Source organism: Giraffa tippelskirchi, chromosome 7 (genome assembly GCF_054371585.1).
Source record: "Giraffa tippelskirchi isolate mGirTip1 chromosome 7, T2T-mGirTip1v1.2.pri, whole genome shotgun sequence".
NCBI lineage: Eukaryota > Metazoa > Chordata > Mammalia > Artiodactyla > Giraffidae > Giraffa > Giraffa tippelskirchi.
The window spans coordinates 89,451,371-89,468,188 of NC_137281.1; the positions used below are offsets into that span (position 1 = coordinate 89,451,371).

Here is a 16,818-nt window from a genome sequence, read left to right on the forward strand (position 1 = left end):
GTTGCCATTCTTTTCTCCAGGGGATCTTCCCAATCCAGGGATCAAATCTGGGTCTCCTGCATTGCAGCAGATTCTTTACCATCTGAGCCAGCAGGGAAGCCATGACTAACTATAACTTATTTTAAATCGGGATGGCCCTAACTTTTGATATCTGAATAACCTACAATTTGAACTTCTAAGCTCTGATCAATTTTATCTCGTGTAGGGAAAAAGCCATAAAAATAATCATTTATTTTCTAAACCTAGCTGACAGTAAGCTGTAACATTTAACAAAGCTTTGAAAATTTAAAAGTAGAAAAGGAAAATCTTTAAACTGACTAGAGATTTTTACTGTTCTTCATACCCACTGACAATGCTGTACCATAGGCACACCCTACTGGCTCCTTCCTCACCCTGAATTATATACCATTTTGCTTATGCTAACTCTTCTTTTTCATCTTCTATAGATACTCAAGTCCATGTTCCTCAAGTTCAAAGCCCTGAACCTCATTTCCAGCCTGTCTTATAAACTCCCAAAATACATTAAGATCACATTAACTTCTCAGGGACACACACATGAAGATAGCTGTACAAAGCTCATCAGAATACTTAACATCTCATTTTGAAGCATTTGCATTTGGACCTCTAAAGTTCGGGGTCTCCCCAGAGAGAATGAGTATCACCCAGTGATCTCTTCAGAAGAGTGAACGTTCCCCATTTACAAACTCCACCTTTCATCCATCAATCCACAATATGCAAAGAGTTGTCAGGATTTCAACTTCTACAAACCAAGGATGGATAAATACTGAGATCCAGTCCCAGAACTGTGGCCTCGTAAGACTTAGTGAAAGTTTAAGACTAGAAGTTAAATAGCTAACACTTATACAGAGCTCACTGTTGCCAGCACTGTTCTGTTCTATGTGTGTGTATAACTCACAACCATACATTTGGCAGGCACTATTCTTTTTATTTTATAAATGGATCAGTCAGTTCAGTTCAGTCACTTAGTCATGTCCAACTTTTTGAGACCCCAGGGATTGCAGCACACCAGGCTTCCCTGTCCATCACCAACACCCGGAGCTTGCTCAAACTCATGTCCATCGAGTCGGTGATGCTATACAACCATCTCATCCTCTGTCGTCCCCTTCTCCTCCTGCCTTCAACCTTTCCCAGCATCGGAGTCTTTTTCAATGAGTCAGTTCTTCGCACCAGGTGGCCAAAGTATTTGAGCTTCAGCTTCAGCATCATTCCTTCCAATGAATATCCAGGACTGATTTCCTTTAGGATTGACCGTTTTTATTTCTTTGCAGTCCAAGAGACTCTCATAAGTCTTCTCCAACACCACAGTGCAAAAGCATCAATTCTTTGCACTGAGCTTTCTTTATGGATAAAATTGGATAAACTGAACTAAAGAAAGATAAATTGACTTGCTCAAGACTATCCAGATGGAAAGCAGCAAATTCAAATCCAGGTAGGGTGGTTGCAAAGTCCCCCACTCTCAACTTAGAGCAAGTGTACACTCAGGAAATATAACTTCTCACTGGTGTGGTTGCCTCTGAGTTTTGGAGCAGCTGAAAAGACCTCACAGTCACCGTGTCTATCACAGCACAGAGGTAAGAGGCAAAATCTTTCATGTGGAGTTCCTTCAGAAGGAGGTAACTGTGTGCATCAGAGCGTCTAAGGAATGAAGAAAAATGACCTCTCCTCTCCATACCATCCAGAACATTGTAAGAGAGAAACACAGGTGCTCCACCATAATGTTGCTGGTACCAGAACAGTCCATTGAACCCAGATGTCTGGTAGGTGCAGTTGACCTGGGCAGAGGCGCCTTCCATAGCCATCAATTCAGTGGGCTGCTCAACGCCTTTTCCTGCAGAGCCTATGAGAAAATCCATGACGATTATCAGGGTAGCACTCCAGGAAACCACAGCATTGATAAAGAGGATAGTTCTCACATGGTCACAAAAAAACCCACTGCCTTTGATGGAGGAGTTCCTTAGGTAGAAATAAATGCTGGTAGAAAGACATGGGACAAGGATGAGGATGGGGACGAGGACAATTAGCACCACTAATATGTATGGGGAAAGACTCTTTCATTACAAAAGTTAGGAGTTACCATCATTTATCTGGAAGAAAATTATTCTGAAAGTTCCTGGCAATGTTTGCTAATAATTTGAGACTCACCCCTCACTGTCAGGGAAACACAAAGAAGGAAAAAAATCCACATCTGCTGCAGGACACCACAAACCAGGCACTGCACTCTCTGTACCTGTGCCACTGGAGCCAAAAGAAAGCAGGTTCCCTCCCCGTGATTGAGGGAGGAAATCTCAATCTGGATGCAAACCCCAGAAGAAAACGCAGTGGGTGGAGCTTTCTCGAAGGACTGAGCTTCCGTGGGAGCAGCTGTGGGTTTCCTTTCAGGAGTGTCTTCACGTGAACATTTTCTACTGATGAATCCACAGGTTTAATTCATGTGATTTTGTGAATATTAAACAATAAAATTGTGTATAAAGAACAGAGAGGGCAAATAGGAAGAAAGGTAAAGGCAGAAGTGGTCAGTTTGACAATACTGAGAATTTGTCTTTCTGAAGGCAAGAGAAAATAGAAACAGGAGTGAGATTAAAGGCAAGTTATGCACACTCTGTGTGTGTGTGTGTGTTGTGTGCGGTGGTGGTGCTGATGGTGGTGGTATTTGTGACAATACAGAAGAGACTGACATGTTTTTCTACCATCTAAATTTATCTCCCAACAAAGAGGCAATGAGATATTTTTTAAAGATCTAGAGAAATACAAGATATCTATCTGTACATATGTATGAATATAGAAGAAGAGATGGAAAAACAAAGGAAACTATTCACTTTAGCTACTTCAGAAAGTTGGGATTAAAAGGAAATGGTGAGACTATTAACCTGTTCTTTACACTTCTGTTTTGACTGGTAATTTTTATGTAATAAAGTGACAACTTCAAAGAAATCAAGAGGAAAAGAGAAAGAGAAGAAGCCTAGAAGGGAAAGGAAGGAAAGGACCGAAGGAGGAAAGGATGGAGGGAAGGAAGGAAGAAAGGAAGAAAGGATGGAAGGAAGGAAGGAAGGAAGAAAAGAGGGAGGGAGGAGGGAGAGAAGGAGAGGGAAAGCTGTATTTCAAACTACTTCCCAATTGTCATAAAAGGAAATTATCTCTTCAATACATAGTTTTCCCAAGCTAATGTACCCCAAGTTAATATAAAGATAATGCAGTATCTTTACTAAAGAAATGTATACCTCTCGTGAGCCCTCTGGATTTATTATTTCTATTTACTCCATGTAGCAGACACAGCATTTGGTTTTAATAAAAAAGACAACACTGTCATCTTGTGGCCAGATGTAGCACTGCAACTTCGGTAACTTAAAATTTAAATGAATCTTAGAAATCATCCTGTCTTTGCCCAGCTTTGTTGTTTTACAATGGAGGCTCCTGAAGCTTATATCACACTCCAGGCTTCATTTCTTCATTTCTAGCCAGTTTCCTAATGTTACTCAGATTAAAATTCAGTTCAATTCAGTTCAGTTGCTCAGTCGTGTCCGACTCTTTGAGACCCCATGGACCGCAGCACGCCAGGTTTCCCTGTCCATCACCAACATCTGGAGCTTCTCAAACTCATGTCCATTGAGTCAGTGATACCATCCAACCATCTCATCCTCTGTCATCCTCTTCTCCTGCCTTCAATCTTTCCCAGCATCAGGGTCTTTTCCAGTGAGTCAGTTCTTCGCATCAGGTGACCAAAATATTGGAGCTTTAGCTTCAGCATCAGGCCTTCCAATGAATATTCAGGGTTGATTCCCTTTAAGATTGACTGGTTTGATCTCCTTGCAGCCCAAGGGACTCTTTTGTAAAATAAATAAATGAATATCCAAAGCCACTTACACTGGCATATGCTGTCTAGTCCTGCAATTTGAGGCCAAATCAACCCCTGGTAACTTTAAATTTGAGGTTCACGTTTGAAAGCAATGCTTTTTTCTGCTCACGGCATTTAATATGTGTAACAGTTTCTCCTACTCATTCATTGATTCAAAAGTATTTATTGAGAACTTACTATATGTCAGGCAATGTGTGTGTGTTGGGGATTCCTTGGTGAGGAAAACTCCCTCCTCTCATGGAGCCTACATTCTAGTGAGTGGAGACAAACAATAAACAAGTAAAAGAGTAAAATATAATTTGTCATATGATGCTAAGTGGAGGGGGAGAGTGAGAGTCAAGAGACCCTCAATGATCAGGCCACATGTGAAGAGAAACCAGAAGAAATGATGGAGGATCCCTGATGGGTATATGGTGAGAGAAAGTGATCAACTGAGAGATCATAACACCTCTAAGAAACTGGAAATCATCCAAAACTATACTGGCGAGGTAATCCCCTACAGTCTCATCTCTGGAGGTCTACGAGAAACATTTCCTGCTCTCTTCCCTCAAAACAAAATAATGAGGATTTGGGGAGGGATGATCTCATTAGGGAAATACGTTAGAGTAGTAAATTCCTCTGAGGTTAGAATATTTCTTCAAATGTCTTGACAGTGTTTTTTTTTTCCTTTTATTCAGAGTGAGAGAGGCAATAGCTGATGAAAAGCAATGTAAAATATGACTCAAGAGATATAGAAGTCACACTCATCAAAGAGCCCTGAAAGGCAGATGCTCTCAAATATTCTAAATATTTATTTGCCAGGCAAAACTCCTGAAAGAATCCTAAAGGTTCCCAGTACATATATGGGAGCCCTTTACAACAGGCTAGACTGATTCGCTGAAGGACATCTCTCCGTGTGCTGGACCATTCAACTCAAGGACAGCCAGCCTCCTCCACGATTTTGCAGCTCTGTACATGTGAGTCTACAAGAATGGGAAAGCAACCCTGAAACCAGCTCCCCTCAGAATAAGGCCACAAACAAACTATGGAAACTTCAGACATTCTGTTGTTTTTCCCAAAATGTTAATCAATCTCTTTTCCCCATCTTCTTCCTCAACTCTTTCTCAAACTACTAGCATTAAGTTCTTTCTTTCCAAACTTAGGGAATTTCTTTATTGGGTTGAGAAGTGGTTCAAAAGAAAATGCTATTTTATTTTCATTTCTCTCTCTTTCTCTCATCTCTCCTCTGCATCTTTCTATATCTCTCTCTGGCAGTCAGGAAGAACAGAGCTGGGCAGTGATAAAGTAATAGACTTTGTGAAGAAACTTCTTTGATAATTACACAAACATAAACAAGCAAGATTCTTAGTCTTTCCTTTCTCCAGTGAGGAAGATACAAAGTAGCATTCTATAAGCAAGCTCATTCTTTTTAACCTTCCCAGGTGGTGCTAGTGGTAAAGAACCCCCCTTCCAATGCAGGAGACACGGGTTTGATCCCTGGGCAGGGAAGATCCCGGAGAGGGGGGCAGGGCAACCCACTCCAGTATTCTTGCCTGGAGAATCCCGTGGACAGAGGAGCCTGATGGGCTACAGTCCACAGAGTCGCAAAGAGCAGGACACGATTGAAGCAACTTAGCACACAAGCACACACAGGACAAGAACCTTTTCTTCTGAAAAGATATAAAATATGTCTGCTGCTGCTAAGTCACATCAGTCATGTCCGACTCTCTGCGACCCCATAGACGGCAGCCCACCAGGCTCCCCCGTCCCTGGGATTCTCCAGGCAAGAATACTGGAGTGGGTTGCCATTTCCTCCTCCAATGCATGAAAGTGAAACGTGAAAGTGAAGTCGCTCAGTCATGTCCGACTCTTCGCGACCTCATGGGCTGCAGCCTACCAGGCTCCTCCGTCCATGGGGTTTCCCAGGCAAGAGTCCTGGAGTAGGGGGCCAAAATATGTCTAGGCCACCCCAAACTCTATCCATTTCCCCTCGTGTGCTCGGTCACTCAGTCATGTCTAACTCTTTGGGACCCCGTGGACTGTAGCCCTCCAGGCTCCTCTGTCCACGGGATTTTCTCTACAGGAATACTGGAGTGGTTTGCCACTTCCTTCTCCGATCCATTTCCCCTACTCTGCCCTAGCTCTACCAGGATGTTTAGTTACTGAATGGATAATGAAGGAAAGGGAATATACTCTCCAGAAACAGTTTTGGGGTGGGCGTTGTCCTAGGGGTAAATACGGAAGTCCTCTGATCCCAGTGTGTCTAACACACTAGACCAGTCTTTTTGGGGTTTTTTTTGTTTTTTTTTTTTAGACCAGTCTTCATTCCTCCTCTTCAGGATTTTATAACTATTCCCAATAGCCCAGCTCCCAAGATTTAGCTGTAGAAATTCAAAGTTTCAAACAATTTGATGGGAGGCTGCTCTCCTCTAAATCTTTCTAAATGGGAAGGTTACTGCAAGAGATATGCTCACAACAAACTGGCCTGATTTGGGGATGGGTAGTGAAGGGATGGGAGGCTCAGAAAGCAGCCCATCCTATGATCCTGTGGGTCCATAGAGTTCTCTAGAAGGTGTCCTTGTTCTCCCCCAACCTAGTCCTTATCTTCTCAGTGTTGCTTTTTCACTATCACCCCCCACAGCCTTTCCCTAGAGTTTCCAGGATAACTGATTTTCAAGCATGTATTGTTAATTCTGTAATATCACTGGGCCCTTATTTTCAGGTTTTTTTTATACCGAATTTTAACACTTTGCTATTTTTATGTGCTTTATAGTTCATTTCTGACCATTTTACCACATGATTTTAGCAACATCAAAAAGTCTAAAACTTGGAAAATTTTTAGTTTGTTACCTGATTGGCTAAACTAAAATTGTTTTTAATTTTTTGAAATTCTTTCAGTCCGTCTATTCCTTTACTTTAAATATACTGAGTTTCCATAGCTAAAGAACAGGAGCAGACCTAAAACAAACAGACACATGAAACTGCAGAAGAGGGACCAGGGGGGCTCAGACTGTTTCTCTCATCAAGAGATTTAATCCTTCATCAAACACATTACCTGTTTCTTCCAAATCCACCTTCTGGAAATCTACTCTGCCCGTCTCTCTGAATGACAGATTGCCCTCCTATGCAGCCCCTGAACATCATACCGCAAGTCAAAGCCACCATCCTCTCCCAGAACATAGAGGTAAAGGAAGCTTTCATCCTACAGGGCATCTGGGAGAGGTGGAACCAGATTTATGCACAACAAATGGGAAAAATCAGACTGGAATAGCAGATAAATTAGGGAGAATTTTTTCACTATACATAAATACGCATTATGGAAATCCTCCAAACAATTCTCCGAGTGCTACAGTTCTGTCTGATTTGATATACAATTGATTTTCATAAAACATTTTAGGAATGCATTGCTTGCCTAAATGGAAGCACACTGATATCACACATATATACTGGCAAAAAAAAAAAAATTTACCTTGGCTCATTATTTGCATTTTAAACATAATCTTAATTCAATTCCTTCTATCCCTTCACTGTATTCTAGCCAAATAGTCTTCCAATTAGTTGTCAAATAAATTGAAGTGTCTTCCTGAAACTCAGGCAGTAAAAACCTGGTGTTTCTTCTTTCTTTGCGAGCAGAGGATATGCTTAATATTTTCTATGGCTTCTGGAGAACCAAGTTTATTATGTATCATTATTACTATTAATAGCGCTTAAATGTTAATATATGAATTATGTTATTTTAGAAAATATTTTAACCATGGTAAAATATCTTTATGACTTTTCTGATGGCGAGTAAGTGATTAAATCTACTAATACTCCCATATAATTTATAATTAATCTCTACTATATTAGTTGATTCTTGAAAATAGACATTTAAGTAACAAAGTTACTTTACTGCTAAATGACAGATGATAGCACTCAAACCCTAGTAGGGGGAAAAAAAAATCTCTTTCAAATAGAATATTTGACAAAATGAATGAAACAAACACATATCATTGCTCTGTTTTTCCTTATCCTGTGGATTAGGTACTTCAAATTTTTTTCAGGTCTTTCCAGAGAGTTATCGTATGGTAAACTGCAACATATAATAGACCCATGAACAACACAGGTTTGAGCTATGCAGATTCACTTATAACTGGATTTGATTTTTTTCTATATAGAACCTATATTTTAAATTTACAGACATTTAAATTAATTAAGTTAGAGGGAAAGTCATGAAAAGTTTGTTCCATTAGAGATCACAACATGTAGAATCAAAAGGTCCAGTCCTGACTCTATCCAAAGTGTTTCAGCTTCCCACCTCTTGGTAACACACTTATCAATTTCTTTGTGGGGTTTTGAGGGTTGTTTTTTTAATTGAAGTACAGTTGATTTACAATGTTGTGTTAAATTTTGCTATACAGCAAAATGATTCAGTTATACATACATATATATATACATTCTTTTTTTATATCTTTTTCCATTATGGTTTATCACAGGCTATTAATCAGTTTGTTTGTTTGTTTGTTTGTGAGGCAGAGATAGCAATACTCAATTTTTAACTGCACAGGGGTCAGTGCCCGTAACCCTCATGTTGTTCAAAAGTCAACTATATATCTAAACCAGGATCTAGCTATAATTCTATACGTATGTACAAACTGAAGTTTCAGTCCTGCATTAATCAAAGCTTTTACAATAAACAGTAAGAATTCCTCTGAAACACTTTACCAAAAAAATCCAGTCCCAAACCAATGAACCACATAAATCAACCAACAAATCTAAATGATATCCTGGAGCAATAAAAAATGTGAAAGGTCTTTGGAGTTTTTTATAATGAAACTAGACTCATAATGCATCAGAATGAGATGGTCCCTTGCCAGCCAGGGGGTGGGCCCATGAGTCAGAGAAAGAAGCGCTGTGTCATATCTATAGGATTAGGCAACATTTATTCAATCAGTTTTCTGGGTAGCTTAAATGGTAAAGAATCTGCCTGCAATGCAGGAGACCTGGGTTCAATCCCTGGGTTGGTACGATCTCTTGGAGAAGGGCATGGCAACCCACTCCAGTATTCTTGCTTGGAGAATTCCATGGACAGAGGAGCCTGGTGGGCTACAGTTCACGGGGTCGCAGAGAGTCAGACACGACTGAGTGACTTTCTTTCACTTTCATTCAATCAGCTATTCAGAAAATAATTATCACTTTTACTGTACTAGAGAGGATGACTAATGCAAGAGACATTAGACAACTTAGGCAACAGCAATATAATGTGATGCATGTTCTGAAAGTGTAAGCATGGTCCTTGGGAAACAGGAAAGTCCTTTTGAATATGAGGCCCTCCAAACACAGTCCTGAAACAAAGGTGGGCATTACGTAGAGGAAGGGGGCAGAGAGGCAGTGGGTGCACATGTTCCAGGCTGGAGCATTGAACTGTGAGAGCACTGAGGAAGTCTGTGCATCTGAACATCAAGAAGGAATTACAGTGGGTATGATGGAGTGGCAAACAAGGACCAGAAAATGAACATTTTTGCACACTATGGTGAGGAGACGAGATTTCAGCTGAGGATAAAGAGGGGGTATGACAACGATGATAAGTGGAGGAACAAGTAGATGGGGTAATTCTGGGGTATGCATTCCACATCCTTCTGTCTCAGCCTTAGTTTTGCTTGGAGTTAATGATACTGCCTATCATTCACACGTTCTCCTGTTCTTTGATCTGCCAAATTATGCTTCTTAGTAAATAAGAGTTTCCATTCATCTAGAATACTAACCAGCCTGTGGGTGATTTGTCTAATCAAGTAAACCAAAATGACTAATGACAACGCCACCTCTCCTTTTAGAAAAAAAATTTAATAGTATTCAGTTTATCTCATAACTCTCTGGCATTAATCATCAGGAAAAAGTGTTCTCCTATCACATTTCTGTGTTGTATTTCCCTTGCCTGACTTCATCATTCATCTCAGCAGACTACAGGAACATGGGAAACACCAGAAACACATCCCTCGACACTGTGGTAACAGATTTCATTCTCCTGGGCTTATCTCACCCCCCGAGGCTGAGGACTCTCCTTTTCTTGGTCTTCTTCATCATTTACATCCTGACTCAACTGGGCAACCTCCTCATTTTGCTCACTGTGTGGGCTGACCCAAAGCTCCACACCCGCCCCATGTACATTCTCCTGGGCATGCTCTCATTCCTGGACATGTGGCTCTCCTCCGTCATCGTTCCTCGAATTATTCTAAACTTTACTCCCACCAGCAAGAGAATCCCGTTTGGTGGCTGTGTGGCTCAACTGTATTTCTTTCATTTCCTGGGCAGTACTCAGTGCTTCCTCTACACTTTGATGGCCTATGACAGGTACCTGGCAATATGCCAGCCCCTGCACTACCCCGTGCTCATGAATGGGAGGTTATGCACCATCCTTGTGGCTGGAGCTTGGGTGGCTGGCTCCATTCATGGGTCCATCCAGGCCACCCTGACATTCCGCCTGCCCTACTGTGGGCCCAACCAGGTGGATTACTTTATCTGTGACATCCCTGCAGTATTGAGACTGGCCTGCGCAGACACAACTGTCAATGAGCTTGTGACTTTTGTGGACATTGGGGTAGTGGCCGCCAGTTGCTTCATGTTAATTCTGCTCTCCTATGCCAACATAGTCCACGCCATCCTACAGATACACACTGCTGATGGGCGGCGCCGAGCCTTCTCCACCTGTGGCTCCCACCTAACCGTGGTCACAGTCTACTATGTCCCCTGTATTTTCATCTACCTTCGGGCTGGCTCCAAGAGTCCCCTGGATGGGGCAGTGGCTGTGTTTTACACTGTTGTCACTCCATTACTGAACCCCCTCATCTACACACTCAGGAACCAGGAAGTGAAGTCTGCTCTGAAGAGACTAGCAGCAGGTAGAGGGGCTGGGAATGAAAATAAGTAACTAGAGGCTCAGGGACTACCTACATCACCATTAATATCTTTCTTTTCAGAAGCTGCTGCATGTGGCAGATGTTCAAAAGCTGTTCATGATCTAAACTGTATTGAATTTAATTCTCTTTAGAAAAAACTTCTGAATTCTTTGTATTCACAATCTTTTCATTTCATTAAACTCGGCCAAATTGGTTTTACATTATTTGTTGGAAATAAATGGATACACTCCTTCTACCACCTTTTGATTACCTTGTGAGATAAGAAAATGTCTTTCAAAGGTTAAATAGGATGTCAACTTCTTTGAGGTAAATTATGTCAGAAAATGTGAAAGGGAAAAAATAAGACATAATGCTACCATAGCCACTTTTTCATCCGTTTTGCCCCTAAACCTAGACTTATATAAATTGTGTATTTCTTTGTTTATTCACAGCATTAACATTCCCAAGCGCTTCAACTCAGAAATACTGGATCATTTGTATTTCCTTCCTGTCCCTTACTCTCCCCATGTGCTAAGACATCAAATTCTGTCCACCTTTAGGAAGTCTCTCTTAATACCTAACTGCTGCTGCTGCTGCTGCTAAGTCACTTCAGTCGTGTCCGACTCTGTGCGATCCCATAGACGGCAGCCCACCAGGCTCCGCCGTCCCTGGGATTCTCCAGGCAAGAACACTGGAGTGGGTTGCCATTTCCTTCTCCAGTGCATGAAAGGGAAAAGTGAAAGTGAAGTCGCTCAGTCGTGTCTGACTCTTAGCAACCCCATGGACTGTAGCCTACCAGGCTCCTCCGTCCACGGGATTTTCCAGGCAAGAGTACTGGAGTGGGGTGCCATTGCCTTCTCCATAATACCTAACTAGTCATATTTATAGGTATAACTTCTTTAAAGTGTAGGCATAGATAAGATGAACTTCAACATTGTTTACATTAGGGATTGCAATGGGAAAGTGGAGTAAGGGGATTTTATTTCTTGTACATCTCTGTGCTACTCAAAGCTAAAATGAGCAAGTTTTGTTATTAAATTTAAAAGAAACTAAGAGTAAAAAAGGAAAGCCTCAAACATATCTTAAACTATATATATGTAGATATTCCAGAAAGGAATTTCCTATGATCTCTGATATATATGTTTTAATACCCATCAGTCTCTGATTAATACAATTTACTATCAAAGGCAGCTACAATAAAAAAGACAGACAATGACAAGTGTCTAGATGTGGAGAAATTTGGCAATATAAAGTGGTAGAGCCATTTAAAAAACAACTTGGCAATTGTTCAAAATGTTAAACATAGAATTTCCGTATTCTACTCCCAGGTATATTCCAAAAGAAATGAAACCATATGCTTACAAACACAAAAGAAAAACTTGTACATGAGTGCTCGTAGCAGCACTAAAACAGCCTAAATGTGTAGCCAAATAAAATGTCCCTCAACTAATAAAAAGACAAACAAAATATGGTATAGCTATAAAATGGAATAGCAATCAGCCACAAAAAGGAATGGAGTTCTGATACATGGAACTACATGTATGAAACTTGAAAATGCTATGCTAATCCAAAGTGACCAGACATAAAAGGCCACATATTACATGATTTCACTTATATGAAATGTTCAGAATAGGCAAATCCATAGAAACAGAAAGTAGATTAGTGTTCACCAGGAGTGGGGTGGAGGAGGGTTTGGGGACAAATGAAGTTATTCAAGAGTTAGACAGGCGTGATCAATCCACGACTTTGTAAATATACCAAGAACAACTGAATTGTACAGATTGAAAGGGTGAACTGTACAACATTTGTATTAACTTCAATAAAGCTATTATTTTTTAACTTGTTTAAATCAATGTTGATACACATTGGAGAATTCACTATAGTTGAAATCAATACATTGGAAAAAAAACTATTTATTGAGCTCTGCTGTGAACACAGTCCTGTTTTGGAACCTGTTGTCTGACTGGGATTTTGAATTTTTATTGCTCATTTTTGTCATGCAAAGTCAGCATCGTCTTCCCTCATGGAAGACCTGTGGAATCAAGAATGTTAAAGCTACTCTGGGTCTATGGGAAAGTCAGGCTTTCCTTGGCTTTCATGAGTATGTATTAATTCCTCACTTACAGCTGAATCCACGCTCTTGTATACCAGCAGATTTGTCCAACAGTCAATGGATAAAAAATGTGTTGGAAGCCATGTAACAAAGATTAGTTCAACCATTGAAAATTAAGTGCATTTTCAATGCATTTTTGAGTAGAAAATGGGTAAATGTGTGGTCCAACAACACTTAAAAAAAGAAAAAGGATCACAGAAATCAGAGATTATGTCTTTCATCCAACAAATAGTGTTGTTCTCCATACTTCACTTTCTAGATAATGTAGAAATGATTTCTGCTTGCTGTCAAAGCAAAATAATAATAATGAGGATCAGGGGACTGCATTTCTCTTGAGGGAAATGTTTCGGGTAGAATTCCCAAGAGGTAAATAATTTTCTACAAATCTCTTGACAGTGTTTTGTTAAAAAAAAAAAAAAAAACAACCCTCAATCAAAGGAGATCCAGCTAATAATTTAACCAACATAAAATCCAAGACATTTAAGTAGAGAAGTCCCAATCTATAAAGAGCCTCCAAGGGCAGGAGGTCTCACAGATAATTAAAAGAGTCAGTGTGTCAATTCTATTCCAAAGCAGAGATCCAGTGAGCCATCATCACAAGCCCAGAGGATGCTCTGGAGGATGCTGTCCTCACCTGCAGGGCCATTCTACCCAAGAAAGGCCAGTCTCCACCAAGATTTGCTGCTGTGTTCATGTGAGTTCAAACTGGAAAGCATTCCTAAAGTCAGGTCAGTTCACAATAGGAGCAAAGACATAGTTTAGAAATCACAAAAGTTTCAGGAACTTTGTCGAAAATCACATTTAGGTTGTCTCTTTTCCTTATCTTTTTTCCTTACTTCATCCTCTGCTCACAGGGGGGAAAGGAAAGCAGCATAAATGATGCAACAGACTCAGTATTACAGAGCAAACACAGAATGAGTTCCCTAACCCTTCTTCTCCCAGGGATGAATACACTGGATCAACTTAATTAAAGTTTGGAAGACCTTCCATTTCAAGTACCTGTCTTTCAAAAAAAAAAGAAAATCTTTTTCTTTTGTACTATGGTACAGCCGATTAACAACGTTGTGATAGTTTCAGGTGAACAGTAAAGGGATTCAGCCATACATATACATGTATCCATTCTTCCCCAAACTCCCCTCCCATTTAGACTGCTACATTAATATTGAGCAGAGTTCCATATACTATACAATAGGTCCACGTTGGTTATCCATTTTAAATATAGGAGTGTGTACATGTCCATCCCAAACTCCCTAAATATCCCTTCCTCCAACATTCCTGCCAGCAACCGTAAGTTCAGTCTCTAAGTCTGTCTCTTTCTGTTTTATAAGTTCATTTCTATCACTTCTTTTTAGATTCCACATATAAGAGATGTCATACGATATTTCTCCTTCGGCACTTTTTCTTAAGCAAGATTTTTTTAACATGCCGGACAAAGACACTGACAGGATAATCAGAGCAATAAAATACGGATTCTGCCTCCCCACTGAATCCAAACGCTGTTCATTGTCCTTGTTCTACCTCTCTGCTCATGCTACCTCCCAGTCTGAAAAGGCTATGATCTGAGTCTTGTCCAAAAGATTAGCAAGGTTAAAAGACCCAGTGTTGGGTCCTTCCACGTCCTTCAGTCCTACTGATTTATATCATCTCTTGACAGGAAAAGTCCCAACCCAAAATGTCCCATAAAAAACCCCAATTCACTGTAGACATGCTGGAGAGAGGCCAACACTTTGAGATAATATGATTTCCTTCAAAGTGAAAGACACATTGCTAGCAAAGGGCTCAAAGTGAATGAGCCTCCGGGAGAAGGGGATTCAAGACAACAGTTTATCCTATAACTTCCTACCTAACCTAGTAAGAAGGTCTTATTTCTCCCTGACTTTGCTTTCTCATTGCCACCCTCTTACCTTCCATTCCTAGCAGCATCTCCCTTGAATGCCAAGCCAAAAATACTTTTTATATAAAACGTAGACGTGCTCTGTTTACCTCCTAGACTCTGGTCATCAGACAAAAGCATTCTCCCATCACATTTCTGTGTTGTATTTCCCTTGCCTGACTTCATCTTAGCAGACTACAGAAGAACATGGGAAAGACCAGAAACACGTCCCTGGACACTGTGGTAACAGAGTTCATTCTCCTGGGCTTATCTCACCCCCCGAGGCTGAGGACTCTCCTTTTCTTGGTCTTCTTCATCATTTACATCCTGACTCAACTGGGCAACCTCCTCATTTTGCTCACTGTGTGGGCTGACCCAAAGCTCCACACCCGCCCCATGTACATTCTCCTGGGCGTGCTCTCATTCCTGGACATGTGGCTCTCCTCCGTCATCGTTCCTCGAATTATTCTAAACTTTACTCCCACCAGCAAGAGAATCCCGTTTGGTGGCTGTGTGGCTCAACTGTATTTCTTTCATTTCCTGGGCAGTACTCAGTGCTTCCTCTACACTTTGATGGCCTATGACAGGTACCTGGCAATATGCCAGCCCCTGCACTACCCCGTGCTCATGAATGGGAGGTTATGCACCATCCTTGTGGCTGGAGCTTGGGTGGCTGGCTCCATTCATGGGTCCATCCAGGCCACCCTGACATTCCGCCTGCCCTACTGTGGGCCCAACCAGGTGGATTATTTTTTCTGTGACATCCCTGCAGTATTGAGACTGGCCTGCGCAGATACAACTGTCAATGAGCTTGTGACTTTTGTGGACATTGGGGTAGTGGCCGCCAGTTGCTTCATGTTAATTCTGCTCTCCTATGCCAACATAGTCCACGCCATCCTACAGATACACACTGCTGATGGGCGGCGCCGAGCCTTCTCCACCTGTGGCTCCCACCTAACCGTGGTCACAGTCTACTATGTCCCCTGTATTTTCATCTACCTTCGGGCTGGCTCCAAGAGTCCCCTGGATGGGGCAGTGGCTGTGTTTTACACTGTTGTCACTCCATTACTGAACCCCCTCATCTACACACTCAGGAACCAGGAAGTGAAGTCTGCTCTGAAGAGACTAGAAGCAGGTAGAGGGGCTGGGAATGAAAATAAGTAACTAGAGGCTCAGGGACTACCTACAACATCATTGCTACCGCTCTTTTCAGCAACTGCTGCATGTGGCAGATGTTCAAAAGTAGTTTTGGTTTAAGCTCAATTGAGTGTAATTCTATTAGGAAGAAACTTCTAGTGCTATGGTACGTGCATGCTCAGCTGTGTCCGACTCTTTGTGACTCAATGTACCGTAGCCTATCAGGCTCCTCTGTCCATGGGATTCTTCAGGCAACAATACTGGAGTGAGTTGCCATTTCCTCCTTCAGGGGATCTTCTCAGCCCAGGCATGGAACCCACATCTTCTGCAGTGGCAGGTGGATTCTTTACCACTGAGGCACCTGGGAAGCCCTTCTAGTTCTGTATTTAATCTCATTAAATTATCCATCACTTCTTTGCACTTTTCTGGGGAAAAGCACAGTCTACAAAGGTTGAATATGAGGAATAAACGCTATGTGTAGGAAGGGGGATTACACAAGCCAAATTTGTGAAAACCTAGCATAATGCTGCCCAGCTACTCTTCATCCCCTTTCTTCACTCTTAGTTTCCCAAGCCTCTAGACATTGAGGATTGTTTTGCTCATGTCAAGAAAAATCCATCCATCCAAGCACTTGGTGCAATCTCTGTACAGACTGTCTGTTTCCTTCCAGCCCCTCTTCACCATACAGTAATTCACCTAATTCTGTTTGCTCTGTTTCAGGAATAGCTCTCTGGCTTCCTAAGTGGTCTCTCTCCTTGTCATCCTCATCTTCATCCATACCACTAGAAAAAGTTCTACTTTCTGAAACATAGAACTAAATATGTCATATCTCTCCTTATAAATATTCACTAGCTCTCTAACGTATATAGATAAAGCCAGACTTCAGCTTGGAATCTAAAGTCCCCTGCAATCTGATCCCAATATACCTCATCTTCCAAGATCTCTCTACCTCCCCTTTCTCTCCTAG

The 16,818-nt window shown here is 41.3% G+C and overlaps 2 protein-coding genes across 2 annotated transcripts; both read left to right on the plus strand.

Annotated features, from left to right (window-relative positions):
* Nucleotides 1-9,803: 9,803 nt before the first annotated feature.
* Nucleotides 9,804-10,760, plus strand: OR10G2 (olfactory receptor family 10 subfamily G member 2). Its single transcript, XM_081513947.1, has one exon. It carries the CDS (start codon nucleotides 9,804-9,806, stop codon nucleotides 10,758-10,760), a length of 957 nt encoding a protein of 318 aa, XP_081370073.1.
* A 4,161-nt stretch (nucleotides 10,761-14,921) lies between these two features.
* On the plus strand, nucleotides 14,922-15,878 carry LOC145515020 (olfactory receptor 10G2-like). Its single transcript, XM_081514352.1, has one exon. It carries the CDS (start codon nucleotides 14,922-14,924, stop codon nucleotides 15,876-15,878), a length of 957 nt encoding a protein of 318 aa, XP_081370478.1.
* Nucleotides 15,879-16,818: the final 940 nt, after the last annotated feature.